The 26767-nt window shown below is 43.4% G+C and overlaps 1 protein-coding gene across 6 annotated transcripts in view; it reads left to right on the top strand.

The window, feature by feature from the left end:
- The window catches only part of tbc1d8b (TBC1 domain family member 8B), a 46666-nt gene that overhangs the window by 7452 nt on the left and 12447 nt on the right, over positions 1 to 26767 (top strand). For all 6 annotated transcript variants that reach the window (XM_053230427.1, XM_053230426.1, XM_053230424.1 and 3 more), the window contains exons 6-12: positions 8839 to 9046; positions 14089 to 14253; positions 24150 to 24284; positions 24623 to 24773; positions 24937 to 25154; positions 25426 to 25543; positions 26603 to 26767. The exon at positions 26603 to 26767 is cut by the window's right edge and continues 121 nt beyond it. In XM_053230427.1, the coding sequence (XP_053086402.1) occupies positions 8839 to 9046; positions 14089 to 14253; positions 24150 to 24284; positions 24623 to 24773; positions 24937 to 25154; positions 25426 to 25543; positions 26603 to 26767 (1160 nt within the window). The remainder of the gene's footprint in view (positions 1 to 8838; positions 9047 to 14088; positions 14254 to 24149; positions 24285 to 24622; positions 24774 to 24936; positions 25155 to 25425; positions 25544 to 26602) is intronic.

The following is a 26767-nucleotide window of genomic DNA, read 5'->3' as shown; positions in this document are numbered from 1 at the left end:
CACTATACTGCACTCAGTCACGCTACACTATACTGCACTCAGAGTGACGCTACACTATACTGCACTCAGTCACGCTACACTATACTGCACTCAGTCACGCTACACTATACTGCACTCAGAGTCACGCTACACTATACTGCACTCAGTCACGCTACACTATACTGCACTCAGTCACGCTACACTATACTGCACTCAGTCACGCTACACTATACTGCACTCAGTCACGCTACACTATACTGCACTCAGAGTCACGCTACACTATACTGCACTGAGAGTCACGCTACACTATACTGCACTCAGAGTCACGCTACACTATACTGCACTCAGAGTCACGCTACACTATACTGCACTCAGTCACACTACACTATACTGCACTCAGTCACTCTACACTATACTGCACTCAGTCACGCTACACTATACTGCACTCAGAGTCACGCTACACTATACTGCACTCAGTCACTCTACACTATACTGCACTCAGAGTCACGCTACACTATACTGCACTCAGTCACGCTACACTATACTGCACTCAGTCACGCTACACTATACTGCACTCAGTCACACTACACTATACTGCACTCAGAGTCACGCTACACTATACTGCACTCAGTCACTCTACACTATACTGCACTCAGAGTCACACTACACTATACTGCACTCAGAGTCACACTACACTATACTGCACTCAGAGTCACGCTACACTATACTGCACTCAGTCACGCTACACTATACTGCACTCAGAGTCACGCTACACTTTACTCCACTCGGTCACGCTACACTATACTGCACTCAGTCACGCTACACTATACTGCACTCAGTCACGCTACACTATACTGCACTCAGTCACGCTACACTATACTGCACTCAGTCACTCTACACTATACTGCACTCAGTCACGCTACACTATACTGCACTCAGTCACGCTACACTATACTGCACTCAGTCACGCTACACTATACTGCACTCAGTCACGCTACACTATACTGCACTCAGTCACGCTACACTATACTGCACTCAGTCACGCTACACTATACTGCACTTAGAGTCACGCTACACTATACTGCACTCAGAGTCACTCTACACTATACTGCACTCAGAGTCACGCTACACTATACTGCACTCAGTCACGCTACACTATACTGCACTCAGTCACGCTACACTATACTGCACTCAGTCACTCTACACTATACTGCACTCAGTCACTCTACACTATACTGCACTCAGAGTCACTCTACACTATACTGCACTCAGAGTCACGCTACACTATACTGCACTCAGTCACTCTACACTATACTGCACTCAGAGTCACGCTACACTATACTGCACTCAGAGTCACTCTACACTATACTGCACTCAGAGTCACGCTACACTATACTGCACTCAGTCACGCTACACTATACTGCACTCAGTCACGCTACACTATACTGCACTCAGTCACGCTACACTATACTGCACTCAGTCACTCTACACTATACTGCACTCAGTCACACTACACTATACTGCACTCAGTCACTCTACACTATACTGCACTCAGTCACTCTACACTATACTGCACTCAGAGTGACGCTACACTATACTGCACTCAGTCACTCTACACTATACTGCACTCAGTCACACTACACTATACTGCACTCAGAGTCACGCTACACTGTACTGCACTCAGAGTCACGCTACACTGTACTGCACTCAGTCACTCTACAGTATACTGCACTGAGAGTCACGCTACACTATACTGCACTCAGAGTCACGCTACACTATACTGCACTCAGTCGCTCTACACTATACTGCACTCAGAGTCGCTCTACACTATACTGCACTCAGTCACACTACACTATACTACACTCAGTCGCTCTACACTATACTGCACTCAGTCACACTACACTATACTGCACTCAGTCACTCTACACTATACTGCACTCAGTCACGCTACACTATACTGCACTCAGAGTCACGCTACACTATACTGCACTCAGAGTCACGCTACACTATACTGCACTCAGTCACACTACACTATACTGCACTCAGTCACTCTACACTATACTGCACTCAGTCACGCTACACTATACTGCACTCAGAGTCACGCTACACTATACTGCACTCAGTCACTCTACACTATACTGCACTCAGAGTCACACTACACTATACTGCACTCAGAGTCACGCTACACTATACTGCACTCAGAGTCACGCTACACTTTACTCCACTCGGTCACGCTACACTATACTGCACTCAGTCACGCTACACTATACTGCACTCAGTCACGCTACACTATACTGCACTCAGTCACGCTACACTATACTGCACTCAGTCACTCTACACTATACTGCACTCAGTCACGCTACACTATACTGCACTCAGTCACGCTACACTATACTGCACTCAGTCACGCTACACTATACTGCACTCAGTCACGCTACACTATACTGCACTCAGTCACGCTACACTATACTGCACTCAGTCACGCTACACTATACTGCACTCAGTCACGCTACACTATACTGCACTTAGAGTCACGCTACACTATACTGCACTCAGAGTCACTCTACACTATACTGCACTCAGAGTCACGCTACACTATACTGCACTCAGTCACGCTACACTATACTGCACTCAGTCACGCTACACTATACTGCACTCAGTCACTCTACACTATACTGCACTCAGTCACTCTACACTATACTGCACTCAGAGTCACTCTACACTATACTGCACTCAGAGTCACGCTACACTATACTGCACTCAGTCACTCTACACTATACTGCACTCAGAGTCACGCTACACTATACTGCACTCAGAGTCACTCTACACTATACTGCACTCAGAGTCACTCTACACTATACTGCACTCAGTCACGCTACACTATACTGCACTCAGTCACGCTACACTATACTGCACTCAGTCACGCTACACTATACTGCACTCAGTCACTCTACACTATACTGCACTCAGTCACACTACACTATACTGCACTCAGTCACTCTACACTATACTGCACTCAGTCACTCTACACTATACTGCACTCAGAGTGACGCTACACTATACTGCACTCAGTCACTCTACACTATACTGCACTCAGTCACACTACACTATACTGCACTCAGAGTCACGCTACACTGTACTGCACTCAGAGTCACGCTACACTGTACTGCACTCAGTCACTCTACAGTATACTGCACTGAGAGTCACGCTACACTATACTGCACTCAGAGTCACGCTACACTATACTGCACTCAGTCGCTCTACACTATACTGCACTCAGAGTCGCTCTACACTATACTGCACTCAGTCACACTACACTATACTACACTCAGTCGCTCTACACTATACTGCACTCAGTCACACTACACTATACTGCACTCAGTCACTCTACACTATACTGCACTCAGTCACGCTACACTATACTGCACTCAGAGTCACTCTACACTATACTGCACTCAGTCACGCTACACTATACTGCACTCAGTCACGCTACACTATACTGCACTCAGTCACTCTACACTATACTGCACTCAGTCACTCTACACTATACTGCACTCAGTCACGCTACACTATACTGCACTCAGTCACGCTACACTATACTGCACTCAGTCACTCTACACTATACTGCACTCAGTCACTCTACACTATACTGCACTCAGAGTCACGCTACACTATACTGCACTCAGAGTCACGCTACACTATACTGCACTCAGAGTCACGCTACACTATACTGCACTCAGTCACTCTACACTATACTGCACTCAGTCACTCTACACTATACTGCACTCAGTCACTCTACACTATACTGCACTCAGTCACTCTACACTATACTGCACTCAGTCACTCTACACTATACTGCACTCAGAGTCACGCTACACTATACTGCACTCAGTCACGCTACACTATACTGCACTCAGTCACACTACACTATACTGCACTCAGTCACTCTACACTATACTGCACTCAGTCACTCTACACTATACTGCACTCAGTCACTCTACACTATACTGCACTCAGAGTCACGCTACACTATACTGCACTCAGAGTCACACTACACTATACTGCACTCAGTCACGCTACACTATACTGCACTCAGTCACTCTACACTATACTGCACTCAGAGTCACACTGCACTATACTGCACTCAGAGTCACTCTACACTATACTGCACTCAGTCACTCTACACTATACTGCACTCAGTCACTCTACACTATACTGCACTCAGAGTCACACTACACTATACTGCACTCAGAGTCACGCTACACTATACTGCACTCAGTCACACTACACTATACTGCACTCAGTCACTCTACACTATACTGCACTCAGTCACTCTACACTATACTGCACTCAGAGTCACGCTACACTATACTGCACTCAGTCACTCTACACTATACTGCACTCAGAGTGACGCTACACTATACTGCACTCAGTCACTCTACACTATACTGCACTCAGTCACTCTACACTATACTGCACTCAGAGTCACGCTACACTATACTGCACTCAGTCACACTACACTATACTGCACTCAGTCACTCTACACTATACTGCACTCAGTCACTCTACACTATACTGCACTCAGAGTCACGCTACACTATACTGCACTCAGTCGCACTACACTATACTGCACTCAGAGTCACGCTACACTATACTGCACTCAGAGTCACGCTACACTATACTGCACTCAGTCACGCTACACTATACTGCACTCAGAGTCACTCTACACTATACTGCACTCAGAGTCACGCTACACTATACTGCACTCAGTCACACTACACTATACTGCACTCAGTCACGCTACACTATACTGCACTCAGTCACTCTACACTATACTGCACTCAGAGTCACGCTACACTATACTGCACTCAGTCACTCTACACTATACTGCACTCAGTCACGCTACACTATACTGCACTCAGTCACTCTACACTATACTGCACTCAGTCACTCTACACTATACTGCACTCAGAGTCACGCTACACTATACTGCACTCAGTCACTCTACACTATACTGCACTCAGAGTCACGCTACACTATACTGCACTCAGAGTCACGCTACACTATACTGCACTCAGTCACACTACACTATACTGCACTCAGTCACGCTACACTATACTGCACTCAGTCACGCTACACTATACTGCACTCAGTCACGCTACACTATACTGCACTCAGTCACACTACACTATACTGCACTCAGTCACTCTACACTATACTGCACTCAGTCACTCTACACTATACTGCACTCAGAGTGACGCTACACTATACTGCACTCAGTCACTCTACACTATACTGCACTCAGAGTCACGCTACACTATACTGCACTCAGAGTCACTCTACACTATACTGCACTCAGAGTCACGCTACACTATACTGCACTCAGAGTCACGCTACACTATACTGCACTCAGTCACACTACACTATACTGCACTCAGTCACGCTACACTATACTGCACTCAGTCACGCTACACTATACTGCACTCAGTCACGCTACACTATACTGCACTCAGTCACACTACACTATACTGCACTCAGTCACTCTACACTATACTGCACTCAGTCACACTACACTATACTGCACTCAGAGTCACGCTACACTATACTGCACTCAGTCACTCTACACTATACTGCACTCAGAGTGACGCTACACTATACTGCACTCAGTCACTCTACACTATACTGCACTCAGTCACACTACACTATACTGCACTCAGTCACTCTACACTATACTGCACTCAGTCACTCTACACTATACTGCACTCAGAGTCACACTACACTATACTACACTCAGTCACTCTACACTGTACTGCACTCAGAGTCACGCTACACTGTACTGCACTCAGAGTCACGCTACACTGTACTGCACTCAGTCACTCTACACTATACTGCACTGAGAGTCACGCTACACTATACTGCACTCAGTCGCACTACACTATACTGCACTCAGTCACGCTACACTATACTGCACTCAGTCGCTCTACACTATACTGCACTCAGAGTCGCTCTACACTATACTGCACTCAGTCACACTACACTATACTACACTCAGTCGCTCTACACTATACTGCACTCAGTCACACTACACTATACTGCACTCAGTCACTCTACACTATACTGCACTCAGTCACGCTACACTATACTGCACTCAGAGTCACTCTACACTATACTGCACTCAGAGTCACTCTACACTATACTGCACTCAGAGTCACACTACACTATACTGCACTCAGTCACTCTACACTATACTGCACTCAGAGTCACGCTACACTATACTGCACTCAGAGTCACGCTACACTATACTGCACTCAGTCACGCTACTCTATACTGCACTCAGTCACGCTACACTATACTGCACTCAGAGTCACGCTACACTATACTGCACTCAGTCACGCTACACTATACTGCACTCAGTCACGCTACACTGTACTGCACTCAGTCACGCTACACTATACTGCACTCAGAGTCACACTACACTATACTGCACTCAGTCGCTCTACACTATACTGCACTCAGAGTCGCTCTACACTATACTGCACTCAGTCATTCTACACTATACTGCACTGAGAGTCACGCTACACTATACTGCACTCAGTCGCTCTACACTATACTGCACTCAGTCGCTCTACACTATACTGCACTCAGTCGCACTACACTATACTACACTCAGTCGCTCTACACTATACTGCACTCAGTCGCGCTACACTATACTACACTCAGTCACTCTACACTATACTGCACTCAGAGTCACGCTACACTATACTGCACTCAGTCACTCTACACTATACTGCACTCAGAGTCACGCTACACTATACTGCACTCAGAGTCACGCTACACTATACTGCACTCAGTCACACTACACTATACTGCACTCAGTCACTCTACACTATACTGCACTCAGTCACTCTACACTATACTGCACTCAGAGTCACGCTACACTATACTGCACTCAGTCACGCTACACTATACTGCACTCAGAGTCACTCTACACTATACTGCACTCAGAGTCACGCTACACTATACTGCACTCAGTCACTCTACACTATACTGCACTCAGAGTCACTCTACACTATACTGCACTCAGTCACACTACACTATACTGCACTCAGTCACGCTACACTATACTGCACTCAGTCACGCTACACTATACTGCACTCAGAGTCGCTCTACACTATACTGCACTCAGAGTCACACTACACTATACTGCACTCAGTCACACTACACTATACTGCACTCAGAGTCACACTACACTATACTGCACTCAGTCACTCTACACTATACTGCACTCAGAGTCACGCTACACTATACTGCACTCAGAGTCACGCTACACTATACTGCACTCAGTCACTCTACACTATACTGCACTCAGTCACGCTACACTATACTGCACTCAGTCACTCTACACTATACTGCACTCAGTCACGCTACACTATACTGCACTCAGTCACGCTACACTATACTGCACTCAGTCACTCTACACTATACTGCACTCAGTCACGCTACACTATACTGCACTCAGTCACGCTACACTATACTGCACTCAGTCACGCTACACTATACTGCACTCAGTCACACTACACTATACTGCACTCAGTCACTCTACACTATACTGCACTCAGTCACGCTACACTATACTGCACTCAGTCACGCTACACTATACTGCACTCAGTCACTCTACACTATACTGCACTCAGTCACTCTACACTATACTGCACTCAGAGTCACACTACACTATACTGCACTCAGTCACTCTACACTATACTGCACTCAGAGTCACACTACACTATACTGCACTCAGTCACACTACACTATACTGCACTCAGAGTCACGCTACACTATACTGCACTCAGTCACACTACACTATACTGCACTCAGTCACGCTACACTATACTGCACTGAGAGGCACGCTACACTATACTGCACTCAGTCACTCTACACTATACTGCACTCAGTCACTCTACACTATACTGCACTCAGAGTCACACTACACTATACTGCACTCAGAGTCACGCTACACTATACTGCACTCAGTCACGCTACACTATACTGCACTCAGAGTCACGCTACACTATACTGCACTCAGAGTCACGCTACACTATACTGCACTCAGAGTCACGCTACACTATACTGCACTCAGAGTCACGCTACACTATACTGCACTCAGTCGCTCTACACTATACTGCACTCAGAGTCACACTACACTATACTGCACTCAGTCGCTCTACACTATACTGCACTCAGAGTCGCTCTACACTATACTGCACTCAGAGTCACGCTACACTATACTGCACTCAGTCACACTACACTATACTGCACTCAGAGTCACGCTACACTATACTGCACTCAGTCACACTACACTATACTGCACTCAGTCACGCTACACTATACTGCACTCAGTCACGCTACACTATACTGCACTCAGAGTCACGCTACACTATACTGCACTCAGTCACACTACACTATACTGCACTCAGTCACGCTACACTATACTGCACTCAGAGTCACGCTACACTATACTGCACTCAGTCACACTACACTATACTGCACTGAGAGGCACGCTACACTATACTGCACTCAGTCACACTACACTATACTGCACTCAGAGTCACTCTACACTATACTGCACTCAGAGTCACACTACACTATACTGCACTCAGTCACGCTACACTATACTGCACTCAGTCACGCTACACTATACTGCACTGAGAGTCGCTCTACACTATACTGCACTCAGTCACGCTACACTATACTGCACTGAGAGTCACGCTACACTATACTGCACTCAGAGTCACGCTACACTATACTGCACTCAGAGTCACGCTAGAGTCTACACTGTTTTTGAATGTTTTTATTTTGCAGATCTCTGGAGGCGCACATGAGGAATCAGGCTTTCCGCTCGTTCTTTCGTCTTCCACGCAGTGAAAATCTGTGTGAAGTGCACGAGTGTTTCCTTTGGCTGCCGTTCAGCCACACACACACACTCGGGAAGATCTGTGTGTCTGAGAGATACGCATGCTTCTCCAGCCAGGATGGAAACCAGTGTACTGTCATCATCCCACTGTATGAGGTCTGTGTGTGTTTATTTGTAGCTCTGTGTGTGTCTGTATGTGTGTGTATCTGTATCTATTTATGTGTGTGTGAAGTATATGTACACTCACTTACCACTTTATTAGGAACACCTGTACATTTGCACATTTATGCAGATATCCAATCAGCCAATCAAGTGGCAGCAGTATAAAATCATGCAGATGCAGGTCAAGAGCTTCAGTTAATGTTCACATCAAACATCAGAATGAAGAAAAAGTGTGAGTTTTACCGTGGCATGGATCCTGGTGCCAGATGTGCTGGTTGAAGTTTTTCAGAAACTGCTGATCTCCTGGGAATTTCACACACAGCAATCTCTAGAGTTTACACAGAATTGGGCGAGAAACCAAAAACAATGAATGAGTGACAGTTCTGTGGCTGGAAACGCCTTGTTGATGGGAGAAATCAGAGGAGAATGATTAGACTGAGTTGACAGGAAGTCTATAGCAACTCAAATAATCACTCTTTATAGCCGTGGTGAGCAGAAAAGCATCTCAGAACGCACAAGACATCAAACCTTGAGGTGGATGGGCTACAACAAGGTTCAAGGTTCTTTATTTGTCACATACATATGATGTATTAATGTAGTGAAATGTTTTACCTTTGTGCCTCGTCCCACACTGCAAATGTGATACATAAACAGAATATAATAGAACAGAATATAATAAAAGCTGAATATGATAAAAGACTATAATGAATAAAATACAAAAATAAAGTAGAATAGACTGTATTAGACAAAATATAGATGTTATATGTAAAAATATGTAGAAAGTGCTTAGCAGCTTGAAAAAGAGCAATCTTAGCAGCTTTTTGAGGACGTAGTGTTCAAAAGATGCAAGAGTTTTGCATCTGCAACAGCACAAGTCCACATCAGGTTCCACTCCTATCAGCCAAGAGCAGGAATATGAGGCTCTCATGGGCACAGACTCAAAAAAAAAATCACCTGGTCTTTCTCACATGATAGCCTCAGATTCCTGCTCTTGGCTGATAGGAGTGGAACCTGATGTGGTCTTCTGCTGTTAGACTTCCTGTCAGCTCAGAGCACTCATTCTCCTCTGATCTCTCTCATCAACGAGGTGTGTCAGCCTGCAGATCCTCCCCACACACCATTCTGTGTAAACTCTAGAGACTGTTGACTTCCAGGTTGGACATCGAAAAGATCGCAGCATAGAGCTAGCATTCTCGATTAGAATAGTTTTGAAAACTCCCTAAGATCATTAAATTAGCAATCTAAGTAATCTACATCATAAAAATAAAATGGGAGTAGGATGGAAACTAGGTGCAAAACTAAGAAAATCACACAACCTACGGAGAAACAAGACAATGACTCTGCGCGCTCTCTTCCTGGCTCACAAACAAGCGGCCATGAGGGAGGCCAAGTGGATCCCGCCAGCGAGATCATCAACTTGAGCCTCACTCTTAGAGAGTTAATGGACTTTCGTCGGGATAACAAAACTCAACTTGAGGACATTAAAGCAAAAATTTCGAACACCAACGCTAGATTGGAGGTGGTAGAGGGCCGAGTTGTGACAGCAGAAGAGAGGATTCAAAACGCAGAAGAGGTACTCACAGGCTTGTTGAAGTTGCACACCAAAATGGAAGAGAAACTCACGGACTTAGAGGGTTGTTCCAGACAGAACAATGTTAGAATATACAGAGTTCCCGAAGGTGCCGAGAAGGACTTTCCGACAATGGCTCTATTTCTAGAAAAATTTCTGAGAGAAAATCTAAATCTATCGGAGGACACATCACTTCAAATTGAACGTGCTCATAGAGCGCTCAGCAGACAGCCACCGGCAGACGCACAACCACGATCAGTCGTGGTTAAATTTCTACGTTTCATGACCAAAGAACAGATACTTCGACAGGCCTGGCAGATGAGAGGATTCTCTTGGCAAGGAAAGCAGATCACCTTCGATAATGATTACACCCCTCAAGTGCTACAGATGAGAAGGGAGTACACAGAGATACGCAAGGTTCTGAAAGACGGAGAAGTGAAATTTAGAACATTGTACCCCGGTCGTTTGAAGGTGCTCTATGAGGATGGAGTGAAGATATACAACACGGTCGAGTAGGCAACGCAAGACATGTCAAAGAGAGGATTCCCGGTGCAGCCCATCAGCCACCCGAACACCCTCATGGAGCAGATTCAGCGAATGTCTTGGCAGAGAAGAGGCCGGAGCACGGGCAGACGCGATCCCCAACAGAGAAGAGGGCCAACATTCAAGGAGAAGCTGCAAACTTTCCAAAGAAAGGATGGGAGTATTCAATCTTCATAATTTATGCACGGTCCCGATTCTCTTCGTACCTTAGCGGTAAAGCGGTGAATACGGAGATTAGAAGGATTATGCCATTTCGGACTGACGCTTTCGGAACTGGCAAAGGCATTTGAGTTATGTAAAAAAAAAAAAAGAGAGAGAGAGAGAGAGTGCGAGATGCAACGTCTTTATATATTTTGTTTGAGCAACCTAGTTATCAGAGTGTAGTATTGAATAATCGGGACATGTTGTATGGATAGCTCAAAGGGTTCTTTCTTTGTTTAACTGCTATCCACAAGGGCCCCTTCAATAAACTCATAAAGAGGGGTTTTCCCTTGGAGCCTATAATATTTATTTAAAGGGATGGAGATGGGGTCTGGAGAGCATAAATTAGCCCTCTTTGCAAACGATATATTGATATATATGTGCCAACCTACAAAGTCACTTCCTATACTATTTATGTTCCTTGAGGGATATGAGGCCATATCTGGTTACAAACTGAACGTCTCAAAAACCCAAGTATTAACATTTAATTATGATCCACCTAGACAAATTAAAGAGAAATATAACTTAAAATGGGATACAAAATCAATTAATTATTTAGGAGTAAATTTGTCTGGAGACCATTCAAAACTATTTGATTTAAATTATGGTTCCTTGAATAAAAAAATAAAATCTGATTTATTACGTTGGAATCTTATTCCTTTGTTTAGTCTAAGTTCCAAAGCTTATTCAGTGCAGATGATCATTCTACCAAAACTATTATACTTATATCAGACACTTCCAGTAGAAATTTCGAATCAACAGTTTACAGAATGGAATAAATTAATATCTAGATTTTTATGGCAGGGTGAAAAAAAACAGGATAAGATTTAACACATTATTATTAAGTAAAGAAAAATGTGAGTTAGGCCTCCCATGCTTACAACAATATTATTACGCGGCCCAATTAAGGCCATTGGTCTGCTGGAGTAGTCCACTATATTCAACAAGGTGGATGAAATAGAAATAGGGATGATGGAAGAGTCTCCGTTATCTGCCCTTATTGCTGATAACAAACTAAGAAGTAGAATGATTAAGGAAACAAACCCATGGATCAATTTATTATTTAAAATTTGCCATCAGGTAAAGAAAATGAGTGGTTTGGAAGATGCATAGAAAATATTAAGATGATGTGCCTTTGATACTGATTTTTTCCCAAACAGAATAGATGACCGATTTCGAATCTGGGCTAAGCTAGGAATTTCAAATTATTACACTTTTTTCAACAAGGGCAAAATCCAAAGCTTCGAATCGATAAAGGGAAAATATGGGCTTAATGAAAGTGACTTCTATAGATATCTTTAAGTAAGGCACTATATTGAATGTAATATCAAACCAGAAATATTGAAAATCGCTGAGACAGGGATAATAAAAGTGTTCTTATCAGTATGTAAGCCTCAATTATGTAATAAGATTATCTTAAAATTATATAATGGATTTCTCTGAACTGTACCCGAAAACACATTTTATGTTAGAGACAATTGGAAAATAGAAGGGAATTTTAATGTCTCAGATGAGGATTGGGGAAAAATTTGTAAAACACAATGGAAATCTATCAGCTCAGCCATGTGGAGAGAATATTGTTGGAAGAATGTTATTAGGTCCTTTATTACACCATCACAGAAAAAACACCAAGGGAAGGGAACTAGCTGCTGGAGATTATGTGGGGTAAAGGAAGCTAATCACTACCATATTTTCTGGGGGTGTCAGAAACTAACCCCATACTGGCGAGAGATTAAAAGGAATTTGGAAGCGGTTTTTGAAGTAGAGATTGTTTTTAATTGTGAATCTATATATTTGGGTAATATAAACTTAGATGGGTGAAACAATAAGGATAAGAAATTGTTGTTAATTCTTCCGGCGGCTAGTAAAAAAGTAATTACTAAAAAATGGCTGAAGCCAGAGTCACCCCCAGTTGAAGAACGGATTGATACAATACACATTACATATGTGATGGAAAAACTATCTATATTTTCTTTAAGAACTCACATAGAAGATTTTTTCTAATTTGGAATAAATTTATAGATTATATTAAACCGCCCAAATTTTTCTTGAATGGTAACAGTTCTTTTAAGGCATCTTTTTGTATGTATTGTAAGCAATAGCTCCCCATGTCCTCTTGTATATAGCTGTTGTTAAGAGGAAGAAAATATAATGCGTATGTAACATTTGAGAAATTTGTTTTCAAGACTGAAGGCATATATACTCTGTATATGCATACTTAATGTGTATGTGTTTATGTATTTATTTTCTTATCTCTTTCTGAGAAATTATGTATGCCCTGATCTCTGTATGTATTTTCCTGCTGAAAAGGAAAAATAAAAAAATTTTAAAAAACTCTAGAGACGGTTGTGTGTGAAAATCCCAGCAGGAGATCAGCAGTTTCTGAAAAACTCCAACCAGCCCATCTGGCATTAATAACCATGCCACGGTTAAAGTCACAGAGATCACACTTTTCTTCATTCTGATGTTTGATGTGAACGTTAGCTGAAGCTCTTGACCTGCATCTGTGTGAGTTTATGCATTGCGCTGCTGCCACATGATTGGCTGATTAGAGAACTGCATAAATGTGCAGGTGTACAGGTGTTCCTAATAAAGTGGACGGTGAGTGTATATCGAGAGAGATTATGTGTGAGTCTGTGTGTACATGTGTTTTGGTTTTATTTGTGTTGTATACATGTGTGTTTATTATAGGTGTGTGTGTGTGTGTGTGTTTGCGTGTTAGGTGGTGAGTGTGGAGCTCCCGGACCGCAGCAGTCGTGCACTGAGTGTGTGTGTACGCGGTAAACGAGCTTTCCGTTTCTCCGAGGTTCGTGATTTGGACCATTTGGCTTCCACCATTCGCAAGTGTGTGACATCATCGAGTCCTCGGCATTCCCACAGTGCTCAGGTGACTTCCAGCCTTCTCACCCCACTTCCTGTTCCTGTTACGTCTTACTTGTTTCTACTTGCGTGTGTGTGTGTGCGTGCATATGAAATGTGCGTGCATACTGTATAATATATATTTGTATGTAGTGTGTGTGTGTATAAAGTGTATGCGTGTATTTTGTATAACGTCTATTATGTGTGTAATGTGTGTGTCTGTGTGTGTGTGCGCGTGTGCGCGTGTGTGTGTCTATAATGTGTGTCTGTGTGTGTGTGCGTGTGTATGTGTGTGTGCATGTACGTTTGTGTGTCTATAATGTGTCTGTGTGTGTGTGTGTGTCTGTCTGTGTGTGTGTGTATGTGTGTAAGTGTGTCTATAATGTGTACATGTGTGTGTGTCTGTGTGTGTGTGTGTCTGTGTGTGTGTGTGTGTGTCTGTGTGTGTGAGTGTGTCTATAATGTGTACGTGTGTGTGAGTGTGTCTATAATGTGTACGTGTGTGTGTGAGTGTGTGTGAGTGTGTCTATAATGTGTACGTGTGTGTGTGTGTGTGTGTCTATAATGTGTGCGTGTACGTGTGTGTGTGTGAGTGTGTCTATAATGTGTACGTGTGTGTGTGTCTGTGTGTGTGTGAGTGTGTCTATAATATATGCGTGTACGTGTGTGTGTGTGTGTCTGTGTGTGTGTGTCTATAATGTGTACGTGTGTGTGTCTATAATGTGTACGTGTGTGTGTGTCTGTGTGTGTGTGAGTGTGTCTATAATATATGCGTGTACGTGTGTGTGTGTGTGTGTGTGTCTATAATGTGTACGTGTGTGTGTGTCTATAATGTGTACGTGTGTGTGTCTGTGTGTGTGTGTGTGTGAGTATCTATAATGTGCACGTGTGTGTGTGTGTGTCTGTGTGTGTGAGTGTGTCTATAATGTGTACGTGTGTGTGTCTTTGTGTGTGAGTGTATCTATAATGTGTGTGTACTCGTGTGTGTGAGTGTGTCTATAATGTGTACGTGTGTGTGTGAGTGTGTGTGAGTGTGTCTATAATGTGTGCGTGTACGTGTGTGTGTGTCTGTGTGTGTGTGTCTGTAATGTGTACGTGTGTGATTGTGTCTATAATGTGTACGTGTGTGTGTGAGTGTGTCTATAATGTGTACGTGTGTGTGTCTGTGTGAGTGTGTCTATAATGTGTACGTGTGTGTGTGTGAGTGTGTCTATAATGTGTACGTGTGTGTGTGTGTCTATAATGTGTACGTGTGTGTGTGTGTGTGTGTGTCTATAATGTGTACGTGTGTGTGTGTGAGTGTGTCTATAATGTGTACGTGTGTGTGTGTGTGTCTATAATGTGTACGTGTGTGTGTGAGTGTGTGTGAGTGTATCTATAATGTGTGTGTGTGTGAGTGTGTCTATAATGTGTGCGTGTACGTGTGTGTGTGTGTGTCTATAATGTGTACGTGCGTGTATGTGTGTGTGTGTCTATAATGTGTACGTGTGTGTGTGTGTGTGTGTCTATAATGTGTGCGTGTACGTGTGTGTGTGTGTGTCTATAATGTGTACGTGTGTGTGTGAGTGTGTGTGTGTGAGTGTGTCTATAATGTGTACGTGTGTGTGTGAGTGTGTGTGTGTGATTGTGTCTATAATGTGTACGTGTGTGTGATTGTGTCTATAATGTGTACGTGTGTGTGTGTGTGTGTCTATAATGTGTACGTGTGTGTGTGTGTGTCTATAATGTGTGCGTGTACGTGTGTGTGTGTGTCTATAATGTGTACGTGTGTGTGTGTGTGTGTGTCTATAATGTGTGCGTGTACGTGTGTGAGTGTGTGTGTGTGAGTGTGTCTATAATGTGTACGTGTGTGTGTGTGTGTCTATAATGTGTGCGTGTACGTGTGTGTGTGTGTGTCTATAATGTGTGCGTGTACGTGTGTGAGTGTGTCTATAATGTGTACGTGTGTGTGTGAGTGTGTGTGTGTGAGTGTGTCTATAATGTGTACGTGCGTGTACGTGTGTGTGTGTCTATAATGTGTACGTGTGAGTGTGTGTGTGTGAGTGTGTCTATAATGTGTACGTGTGTGTGTGTGAGTGTGTCTATAATGTGTACGTGTGTGTGTGAGTGTCTATAATGTGTACGTGCGTGTACGTGTGTGAGTGTATCTATAATGTGTGCGTGTACGTGTGTGAGTGTATCTATAATGTGTACGTGTGTGTGTGAGTGTGTCTATAATGTGTACGTGTGTGTGAGTGTATCTATAATGTGTGTGTGTGTGAGTGTGTCTATAATGTGTACGTGTGTGTGAGTGTATCTATAATGTGTGTGTGTGTGTGTGTGTGTGTCTATAATGTGTACGTGTGTGTGTGTGTGTGTCTATAATGTGTACGTGTGTGTGTGTCTATAATGTGTGCGTGTACGTGTGTGTCTATAATTTGTACGTGTGTGTGTGTGTGTGTGTGTGTGAGTGTGTCTATAATGTGTACGTGTGTGTGTGTGTGTCTATAATGTGTACGTGTGTGTCTGTGTGTGTGTGTCTATAATGTGTACGTGTGTGTGTGTCTGTGTGTGTGTGAGTGTGTCTATAATATATGCGTGTACGTGTGTGTGTGTGTGTCTGTGTGTGTGTGTCTATAATGTGTACGTGTGTGTGTCTATAATGTGTACGTGTGTGTGTGTCTGTGTGTGTGTGAGTGTGTCTATAATATATGCGTGTACGTGTGTGTGTGTGTGTGTCTATAATGTGTACGTGTGTGTGTGTGTGTCTATAATGTGTACGTGTGTGTGTGTGTCTGTGTGTGTGTGAGTGTGTCTATAATATATGCGTGTACGTGTGTGTCTGTGTGTGTGTGAGTGTCTATAATGTGCACGTGTGTGTGTGTGTGTCTTTGTGTGTGAGTGTATCTATAATGTGTGTGTACTCGTGTGTGTGTGTGTGTGAGTGTGTCTATAATGTGTACGTGTGTGTGTGTCTTTGTGTGTGAGTGTATCTATAATGTGTGTGTACTCGTGTACGTGTGTGTGTGTGTCTGTGTGTGTGTGTCTATAATGTGTACGTGTGTGTGTGTGAGTGTGTCTATAATGTGTACGTGTGTGTGTGAGTGTGTCTATAATGTGTACGTGTGTGTGTGAGTGTGTGTGTGAGTGTGTCTATAATGTGTACGTGTGTGAGTGTGTCTATAATGTGTACGTGTGTGTGTGAGTGTGTCTATAATGTGTACGTGTGTGTGTCTGTGTGTGTGAGTGTGTCTATAATGTGTACGTGTGTGTGTCTGTGTGTGTGTGAGTGTGTCTATAATGTGTACGTGTGTGTGTGTGTGTCTATAATGTGTACGTGTGTGTGTGAGTGTGTGTGTGAGTGTGTCTATAATGTGTACGTGTGTGTGTGAGTGTGTGTGTGTGAGTGTGTCTATAATGTGTACGTGCGTGTACGTGTGTGTGTGTCTATAATGTGTACGTGTGAGTGTGTGTGTGTGAGTGTGTCTATAATGTGTACGTGTGTGTGTGTGAGTGTGTCTATAATGTGTACGTGTGTGTGTGAGTGTCTATAATGTGTACGTGCGTGTACGTGTGTGAGTGTATCTATAATGTGTGCGTGTACGTGTGTGAGTGTATCTATAATGTGTACGTGTGTGTGTGAGTGTGTCTATAATGTGTACGTGTGTGTGAGTGTATCTATAATGTGTGTGTGTGTGAGTGTGTCTATAATGTGTACGTGTGTGTGAGTGTATCTATAATGTGTGTGTGTGTGTGTGTGTGTGTCTATAATGTGTACGTGTGTGTGTGTGTGTGTCTATAATGTGTACGTGTGTGTGTGTCTATAATGTGTGCGTGTACGTGTGTGTCTATAATTTGTACGTGTGTGTGTGTGTGTGTGTGTGTGAGTGTGTCTATAATGTGTACGTGTGTGTGTGTGTGTCTATAATGTGTACGTGTGTGTCTGTGTGTGTGTGTCTATAATGTGTACGTGTGTGTGTGTCTGTGTGTGTGTGAGTGTGTCTATAATATATGCGTGTACGTGTGTGTGTGTGTGTCTGTGTGTGTGTGTCTATAATGTGTACGTGTGTGTGTCTATAATGTGTACGTGTGTGTGAGTGTGTCTATAATATATGCGTGTACGTGTGTGTGTGTGTGTGTCTATAATGTGTACGTGTGTGTGTGTGTGTCTATAATGTGTACGTGTGTGTGTGTGTCTGTGTGTGTGTGAGTGTGTCTATAATATATGCGTGTACGTGTGTGTCTGTGTGTGTGTGAGTGTCTATAATGTGCACGTGTGTGTGTGTGTGTCTTTGTGTGTGAGTGTATCTATAATGTGTGTGTACTCGTGTGTGTGTGTGTGTGAGTGTGTCTATAATGTGTACGTGTGTGTGTGTCTTTGTGTGTGAGTGTATCTATAATGTGTGTGTACTCGTGTACGTGTGTGTGTGTGTCTGTGTGTGTGTGTCTATAATGTGTACGTGTGTGTGTGTGAGTGTGTCTATAATGTGTACGTGTGTGTGTGAGTGTGTCTATAATGTGTACGTGTGTGTGTGAGTGTGTGTGTGAGTGTGTCTATAATGTGTACGTGTGTGAGTGTGTCTATAATGTGTACGTGTGTGTGTGAGTGTGTCTATAATGTGTACGTGTGTGTGTCTGTGTGTGTGAGTGTGTCTATAATGTGTACGTGTGTGTGTCTGTGTGTGTGTGAGTGTGTCTATAATGTGTACGTGTGTGTGTGTGTGTCTATAATGTGTACGTGTGTGTGTGAGTGTGTGTGTGAGTGTGTCTATAATGTGTACGTGTGTGTGTGAGTGTGTGTGTGTGAGTGTGTCTATAATGTGTACGTGCGTGTACGTGTGTGTGTGTCTATAATGTGTACGTGTGAGTGTGTGTGTGTGAGTGTGTCTATAATGTGTACGTGTGTGTGTGTGAGTGTGTCTATAATGTGTACGTGTGTGTGTGAGTGTCTATAATGTGTACGTGCGTGTACGTGTGTGAGTGTATCTATAATGTGTGCGTGTACGTGTGTGAGTGTATCTATAATGTGTACGTGTGTGTGTGAGTGTGTCTATAATGTGTACGTGTGTGTGAGTGTATCTATAATGTGTGTGTGTGTGAGTGTGTCTATAATGTGTACGTGTGTGTGAGTGTATCTATAATGTGTGTGTGTGTGTGTGTGTGTGTCTATAATGTGTACGTGTGTGTGTGTGTGTGTCTATAATGTGTACGTGTGTGTGTGTCTATAATGTGTGCGTGTACGTGTGTGTCTATAATTTGTACGTGTGTGTGTGTGTGTGTGTGTGTGAGTGTGTCTATAATGTGTACGTGTGTGTGTGTGTGTCTATAATGTGTACGTGTGTGTCTGTGTGTGTGTGTCTATAATGTGTACGTGTGTGTGTGTCTGTGTGTGTGTGAGTGTGTCTATAATATATGCGTGTACGTGTGTGTGTGTGTGTCTGTGTGTGTGTGTCTATAATGTGTACGTGTGTGTGTCTATAATGTGTACGTGTGTGTGAGTGTGTCTATAATATATGCGTGTACGTGTGTGTGTGTGTGTGTCTATAATGTGTACGTGTGTGTGTGTGTGTCTATAATGTGTACGTGTGTGTGTGTGTCTGTGTGTGTGTGAGTGTGTCTATAATATATGCGTGTACGTGTGTGTCTGTGTGTGTGTGAGTGTCTATAATGTGCACGTGTGTGTGTGTGTGTCTTTGTGTGTGAGTGTATCTATAATGTGTGTGTACTCGTGTGTGTGTGTGTGTGAGTGTGTCTATAATGTGTACGTGTGTGTGTGTCTTTGTGTGTGAGTGTATCTATAATGTGTGTGTACTCGTGTACGTGTGTGTGTGTGTCTGTGTGTGTGTGTCTATAATGTGTACGTGTGTGTGTGTGAGTGTGTCTATAATGTGTACGTGTGTGTGTGAGTGTGTCTATAATGTGTACGTGTGTGTGTGAGTGTGTGTGTGAGTGTGTCTATAATGTGTACGTGTGTGAGTGTGTCTATAATGTGTACGTGTGTGTGTGAGTGTGTCTATAATGTGTACGTGTGTGTGTCTGTGTGTGTGAGTGTGTCTATAATGTGTACGTGTGTGTGTCTGTGTGTGTGTGAGTGTGTCTATAATGTGTACGTGTGTGTGTGTGTGTCTATAATGTGTAGGTGTGTGTGTGTGTGTGTGTGTGTCTATAATGTGTACGTGTGTGTGAGTGTGTCTATAATGTGTACGTGTGTGTGTGTGAGTGTGTCTATAATGTGTACGTGGGTGTGTGTGTCTATAATGTGTAGGTGTGTGTGTGTGTGTGTGTCTATAATGTGTACGTGTGTGTGTGTGTCTATAATGTGTACGTGTGTGTGTGTGAGTGTGTCTATAATGTGTACGTGTGTGTGAGTGTGTCTATAATGTGTACGTGTGTGTGAGTGTGTGAGTGTGTGTGAGTGTGTCTATAATGTGTACGTGTGTGTGTGAGTGTGTCTATAATGTGTACGTGTGTGTGTGAGTGTGTGTGTGAGTGTGTCTATAATGTGTACGCGTGTGTGTGAGTGTGTCTATAATGTGTACGTGTGTGTGTGAGTGTGTCTATAATGTGTACGTGTGTGTGTGTGAGTGTGTGTGTGATTGTGTCTATAATGTGTACGTGTGTGTGTGTGTGTCTATAATGTGTACGTGTGTGTGTGTGTGTGTGTGTGATTGTGTCTATAATGTGTACGTGTGTGTGAGTGTGTCTATAATGTGTACGTGTGTGTGTGTGAGTGTGTCTATAATGTGTACGTGGGTGTGTGTGTCTATAATGTGTAGGTGTGTGTGTGTGTGTGTGTGTGTGTGTCTATAATGTGTACGTGTGTGTGTGAGTGTGTCTATAATGTGTACGTGTGTGTGAGTGTCTGTGTGTGTGTGTGTCTATAATGTGTACGTGTGTGTGTGTGAGTGTGTCTATAATGTGTACGTGTGTGTGTGAGTGTGTCTATAATGTGTAGGTGTGTGTGTGTGTGTGTGTCTATAATGTGTACGTGTGTGTGTGTGTCTATAATGTGTACGTGTGTGTGTGTGAGTGTGTCTATAATGTGTACGTGTGTGTGAGTGTGTCTATAATGTGTACGTGTGTGTGAGTGTGTGAGTGTGTGTGAGTGTGTCTATAATGTGTACGTGTGTGTGTGAGTGTGTCTATAATGTGTACGTGTGTGTGTGAGTGTGTGTGTGAGTGTGTCTATAATGTGTACGCGTGTGTGTGAGTGTGTCTATAATGTGTACGTGTGTGTGTGAGTGTGTCTATAATGTGTACGTGTGTGTGTGTGAGTGTGTGTGTGATTGTGTCTATAATGTGTACGTGTGTGTGTGTGTGTCTATAATGTGTACGTGTGTGTGTGTGTGTGTGTGTGATTGTGTCTATAATGTGTACGTGTGTGTGAGTGTGTCTATAATGTGTACGTGTGTGTGTGTGAGTGTGTCTATAATGTGTACGTGGGTGTGTGTGTCTATAATGTGTAGGTGTGTGTGTGTGTGTGTGTGTGTGTGTCTATAATGTGTACGTGTGTGTGTGAGTGTGTCTATAATGTGTACGTGTGTGTGAGTGTCTGTGTGTGTGTGTGTCTATAATGTGTACGTGTGTGTGTGTGAGTGTGTCTATAATGTGTACGTGTGTGTGTGAGTGTGTCTATAATGTGTACGTGTGTGTGTCTGTGTGTGTGTGAGTGTGTCTATAATGTGTACGTGTGTGTGTGAGTGTGTGTGTGAGTGTGTCTATAATGTGTACGTGTGTGTGTGAGTGTGTCTATAATGTGTACGTGTGTGTGTGTGAGTGTGTGTGTGATTGTGTCTATAATGTGTACGTGTGTGTGTGTGTGTCTATAATGTGTACGTGTGTGAGTGTGTGTGTGTGTGAGTGTGTCTATAATGTGTACGTGTGTGTGAGTGTGTCTATAATGTGTACGTGTGTGTGTGTGAGTGTGTCTATAATGTGTACGTGTGTGTGAGTGTGTCTATAATGTGTACGTGGGTGTGTGTGTCTATAATGTGTAGGTGTGTGTGTGTGTGTGTGTGTGTGTGTCTATAATGTGTACGTGTGTGTGTGAGTGTGTCTATAATGTGTACGTGTGTGTGAGTGTCTGTGTGTGTGTGTGTCTATAATGTGTACGTGTGTGTGTGTGAGTGTGTCTATAATGTGTACGTGTGTGTGTGAGTGTGTCTATAATGTGTACGTGTGTGTGTCTGTGTGTGTGTGAGTGTGTCTATAATGTGTACGTGTGTGTGTGAGTGTGTGTGTGAGTGTGTCTATAATGTGTACGTGTGTGTGTGAGTGTGTCTATAATGTGTACGTGTGTGTGTGTGAGTGTGTGTGTGATTGTGTCTATAATGTGTACGTGTGTGTGTGTGTGTCTATAATGTGTACGTGTGTGTGTGTGTGTGTGTGTGATTGTGTCTATAATGTGTACGTGTGTGTGTGTGAGTGTGTCTATAATGTGTACGTGGGTGTGTGTGTCTATAATGTGTAGGTGTGTGTGTGTGTGTGTGTGTGTCTATAATGTGTACGTGTGTGTGTGTGAGTGTGTCTATAATGTGTACGTGTGTGTGAGTGTGTCTATAATGTGTACGTGTGTGTGAGTGTGTCTGTAATGTGTATGTGTGTGTGTGAGTGTGTGTGAGTGTGTCTATAATGTGTACGTGTGTGTGTGAGTGTGTCTATAATGTGTACGTGTGTGTGTGAGTGTGTGTGTGAGTGTGTCTATAATGTGTACGTGTGTGTGTGAGTGTGTCTATAATGTGTACGTGTGTGTGTGTGAGTGTGTGTGTGATTGTGTCTATAATGTGTACGTGTGTGTGTGTTTGTCTATAATGTGTACGTGTGTGTGAGTGTGTGTGTGTGTGATTGTGTCTATAATGTGTACGTGTGTGTGTGTGTGTCTATAATGTGTACGTGTGTGTGTGTGTGTCTATAATGTGTGCGTGTACGTGTGTGTGTGTGTCTATAATGTGTATGTGTGTGTGTGTGTGTGTGTGTGTCTATAATGTGTGCGTGTACGTGTGTGAGTGTGTGTGTGTGAGTGTGTCTATAATTTGTACGTGTGTGTGTGTGTGTGTCTATAATGTGTGCGTGTGCGTGTGTGTGTGTGTGTCTATAATGTGTACGTGTGTGTGTGAGTGTGTGTGTGAGTGTGTCTATAATGTGTACGTGCGTGTACGTGTGTGTGTGTGTGTCTATAATGTGTACGTGTGTGTGTGTGTGAGTGTGTCTATAATGTGTATGTGTGTGTGTGAGTGTGTGTGTGTGAGTGTGTCTATAATGTGTATGTGTGTGTGTGAGTGTGTGTGTGTGAGTGTGTCTATAATGTGTATGTGTGTGTGTGTCTATAATGTGTGCGTGTACGTGTGTGTGTGTGTCTATAATGTGTACGTGTGTGTGTGAGTGTGTGTGTGTGAGTGTGTGTGAGTGTATCTATAATGTGTGTGTGTGTGTGAGTGTGTCTATAATGTGTGTGTGTGAGTGTGTCTATAATGTGTACGTGTGTGTGTGTGTGTGTGTGTCTATAATGTGTACGTGCGTGTACGTGTGTGAGTGTATCTATAATGTGTGCGTGTACGTGTGTGAGTGTGTCTATAATGTGTACGTGTGTGTGAGTGTATCTATAATGTGTACGTGTGTGTGTGTGTGTGTGTCTATAATGTGTATGTGTGTGTGTGTCTATAATGTGTGCGTGTACGTGTGGGTGTGTGTCTATAATGTGTACGTGTGTGTGTGAGTGTGTGTGTGTGAGTGTGTCTATAATGTGTACGTGTGTGTGTGTGTGTGTGTCTATAATGTGTACGTGCGTGTACATGTGTGAGTGTATCTATAATGAGTGCGTGTACGTGTGTGAGTGTGTCTATAATGTGTACGTGTGTGTGAGTGTATCTATAATGTGTGTGTGTGTGTGAGTGTGTCTATAATGTGTACGTGTGTGTGTGTGTGTGTGTGTGTGTGTGTGTCTAGCTCCCTCTGTGTGATGAGGAGGAGGAGATGATGGTGGGTCAGGTTCCGGTTCCGGTTCCGGTTCCAGCCGTCAGCACTGAGGCTCTGATGAATGTTTTCCATCCACATGATGCTGAAAATCTCGACCCGAAAATGGTGAGTGTTTAGCACAGCGCTAGTTAAGTGTGATGTTAGCATTAGCTTAGCTTAGCTTGATGTCAACATTTGCTCTCAGTTAGCTCGGTGAGATAGTGTGTTTCCCTCAGTGTTAGCTTCATGTTCGCTAAAGTTGTGTGTGCTGTTCGGTTACTTAACATTAAGATCAGTGCTAATTCAGTGCTAATTCAGTGCTGACTTAGCCTAGTGCTAACTCAGTTATTAGTACAACATTAGCTCACTGTTAGATTAGTGTTTGATCAGCATTAGCTTAGCATTGGCTAAAGGAGTGAATTCATTGCAGTTGGCTGTTGTCATAGTAACGGTGTGTTTGACAGCTGAAGGAGCGAATGAAGGAGCAGTCGTGGCAGATCCATTTTGCAGAGTATGGCCGAGGAAGTGCCATGTTCCGCACCAGGAAAACCCGAGAGCTCGTCGCCCGCGGACTTCCAGAAACCCTGCGCGGAGAACTGTGGATGCTCTTCTCAGGTGTGTGTGTGTGTGTGTATTTTTAGTGTTACTTCAGTTTCTTCAGTGTTAACAAACATCTAACTCAGTGTTACTGTAGTCTTAGTTTAGAATTATTATTATTATTATTGTTTTAAGTTTTCTGTTAGCTCACATGTGTGTGTGTGTGTGTGTGTGAGAGTAGGTGCAGTGAATGAAATGGCCACACACCCCGGGTATTATGCGTCTCTGGTGGATGAAAGTGTGTGTGTTAGCAGTTCGATAGCGTGTGATGAGATTGAGCGTGACCTGCACCGCTCGCTTCCTGAACACCCGGCTTTCCAGAGCGACCGGGGCATTTCCGCGCTGCGCAGAGTGCTAACGGCGTACGCTAACCACAACCCTGCTATCGGCTACTGTCAGGTACACACACACACACACACACACACACAGTTTTACATGGTGTAACACACTGCACTGAAAATTACCTCGTGAATATTAATTAGGGCCGTGTTAGTAATTTCCATAAGAAATGTGATTGGCTGCAGTGTGAGGGGGGAAAAGAACTCTACTTATGAATTATATGTGTGTATGTCCTGCCTCTGAATCTCTCTCTCTGTCTCTCTCTCTCTCTCTGTCTCTCTCTCTCTCTGTCTCTCTCTCTCTCTCTCTCTGTCTCTCTCTCTGTCTGTAGGCGATGAATATCCTGGCGTCGGTGTTGTTGCTGTATGCGAGTGAGGAGGAGGCGTTCTGGCTGCTGGTGTCTGTGTGTGAGAGGATGCTGCCGGATTACTTCAACCGCAGGATTATTGGTGTGTGTGTGTGTGTGTGTGTGTGTGTGTGTGTGTGTCTATATATAGTACATTTATATATTGTAACTGTGCTGTCACTGGGAGATTATCAGTACCTGCTGCAAGCCTCTAATTCATATAACCACTGCTGTGGAATCGCTGTTTTCTAGCAAACCACTTTCTCCTTCCTTACACAGAAAACCCAAATACATTCGATTCAGGTACAGAATTAAACATGTCACCAGTCATATGCACTATAAAGTCAGAAATTAAAATGTCCTCTTACCCAGTCAGATATTACTTTACTCAAATCCAAAGATCAAATTTTCTCTTCTTTGTGGAAATTAAGGCGGCTGACGCTGAGCCCTCGCGGCGTGTGGTCACAGTCGCGCGGTTGAACAGACAACGGCAAAACAGTCGAATCAAAACAGCTTGTTGCTAAAAGCAGGTGATTCTGACCAGCCTAATCGAGACTGTGAGGAACGTGTTGAGATCATGGAGACATATGATCCTGGTTCAGCAGCGAAGAAGCAGAAAAGTTGTGCATTTGAGAATATGCGCTGTACAGTAACGTTTCTTTAAATACAAACAATTTCAATCTAGTTAAAACAAAGATAAATAAAATGGTATTATCAGCCTGTTGACTATTTTATTTATGTTTATTTAAATGCTGACTGTATACAGCTTGGCGTAGCGTAAATGTTAGTTTTACTTGGTGTCATTCTTATAAAGCCCAAAATATCAGTGTTTTTGAGCAGCAGTAGTAATTAAAATATGACTGGAATTATACTCATTTTTCCGGTAAACTGCGTCGTTCCCGGACACCGTGATCCACACCAAAAATTCCTCGCGGAAACTCTGAGCTATGTATACACACACCAGTGAGAGTACAAAGCACTATCTCTACCATTCCACAAAGTGTTAATGCCATTCTTCACCTGTAAGTAAAAAATAAATATAATAATAAATAATAATGATAATAATAAACAATAATTAATTACGTATATGTAGTTTAACCTCCATTTGTTCCTGACTTTTCAGACACCCTGTGTGTGTGTGTGTGTGTGTGTGTGTGTGTAGGTGCCCTGGTGGACCAGGCAGTGTTTGAGGAGATGATGCGTGATCATCTGTCCCAGCTGACAGATCACATGACTGAGCTGTCGTTCCTCTCGTCACTGTCGCTGTCATGGTTCCTGACGCTCTTTGTCAGTGTGTTACCGATCGAGAGCTCCGTCAGCGTGCTCG

Source organism: Pangasianodon hypophthalmus, chromosome 27 (genome assembly GCF_027358585.1).
Source record: "Pangasianodon hypophthalmus isolate fPanHyp1 chromosome 27, fPanHyp1.pri, whole genome shotgun sequence".
NCBI classification, from domain to species: domain Eukaryota; kingdom Metazoa; phylum Chordata; class Actinopteri; order Siluriformes; family Pangasiidae; genus Pangasianodon; species Pangasianodon hypophthalmus.
Note: the sequence above shows the minus strand (reverse complement) of the source record. Positions and strands in the feature narration are given on the sequence as shown.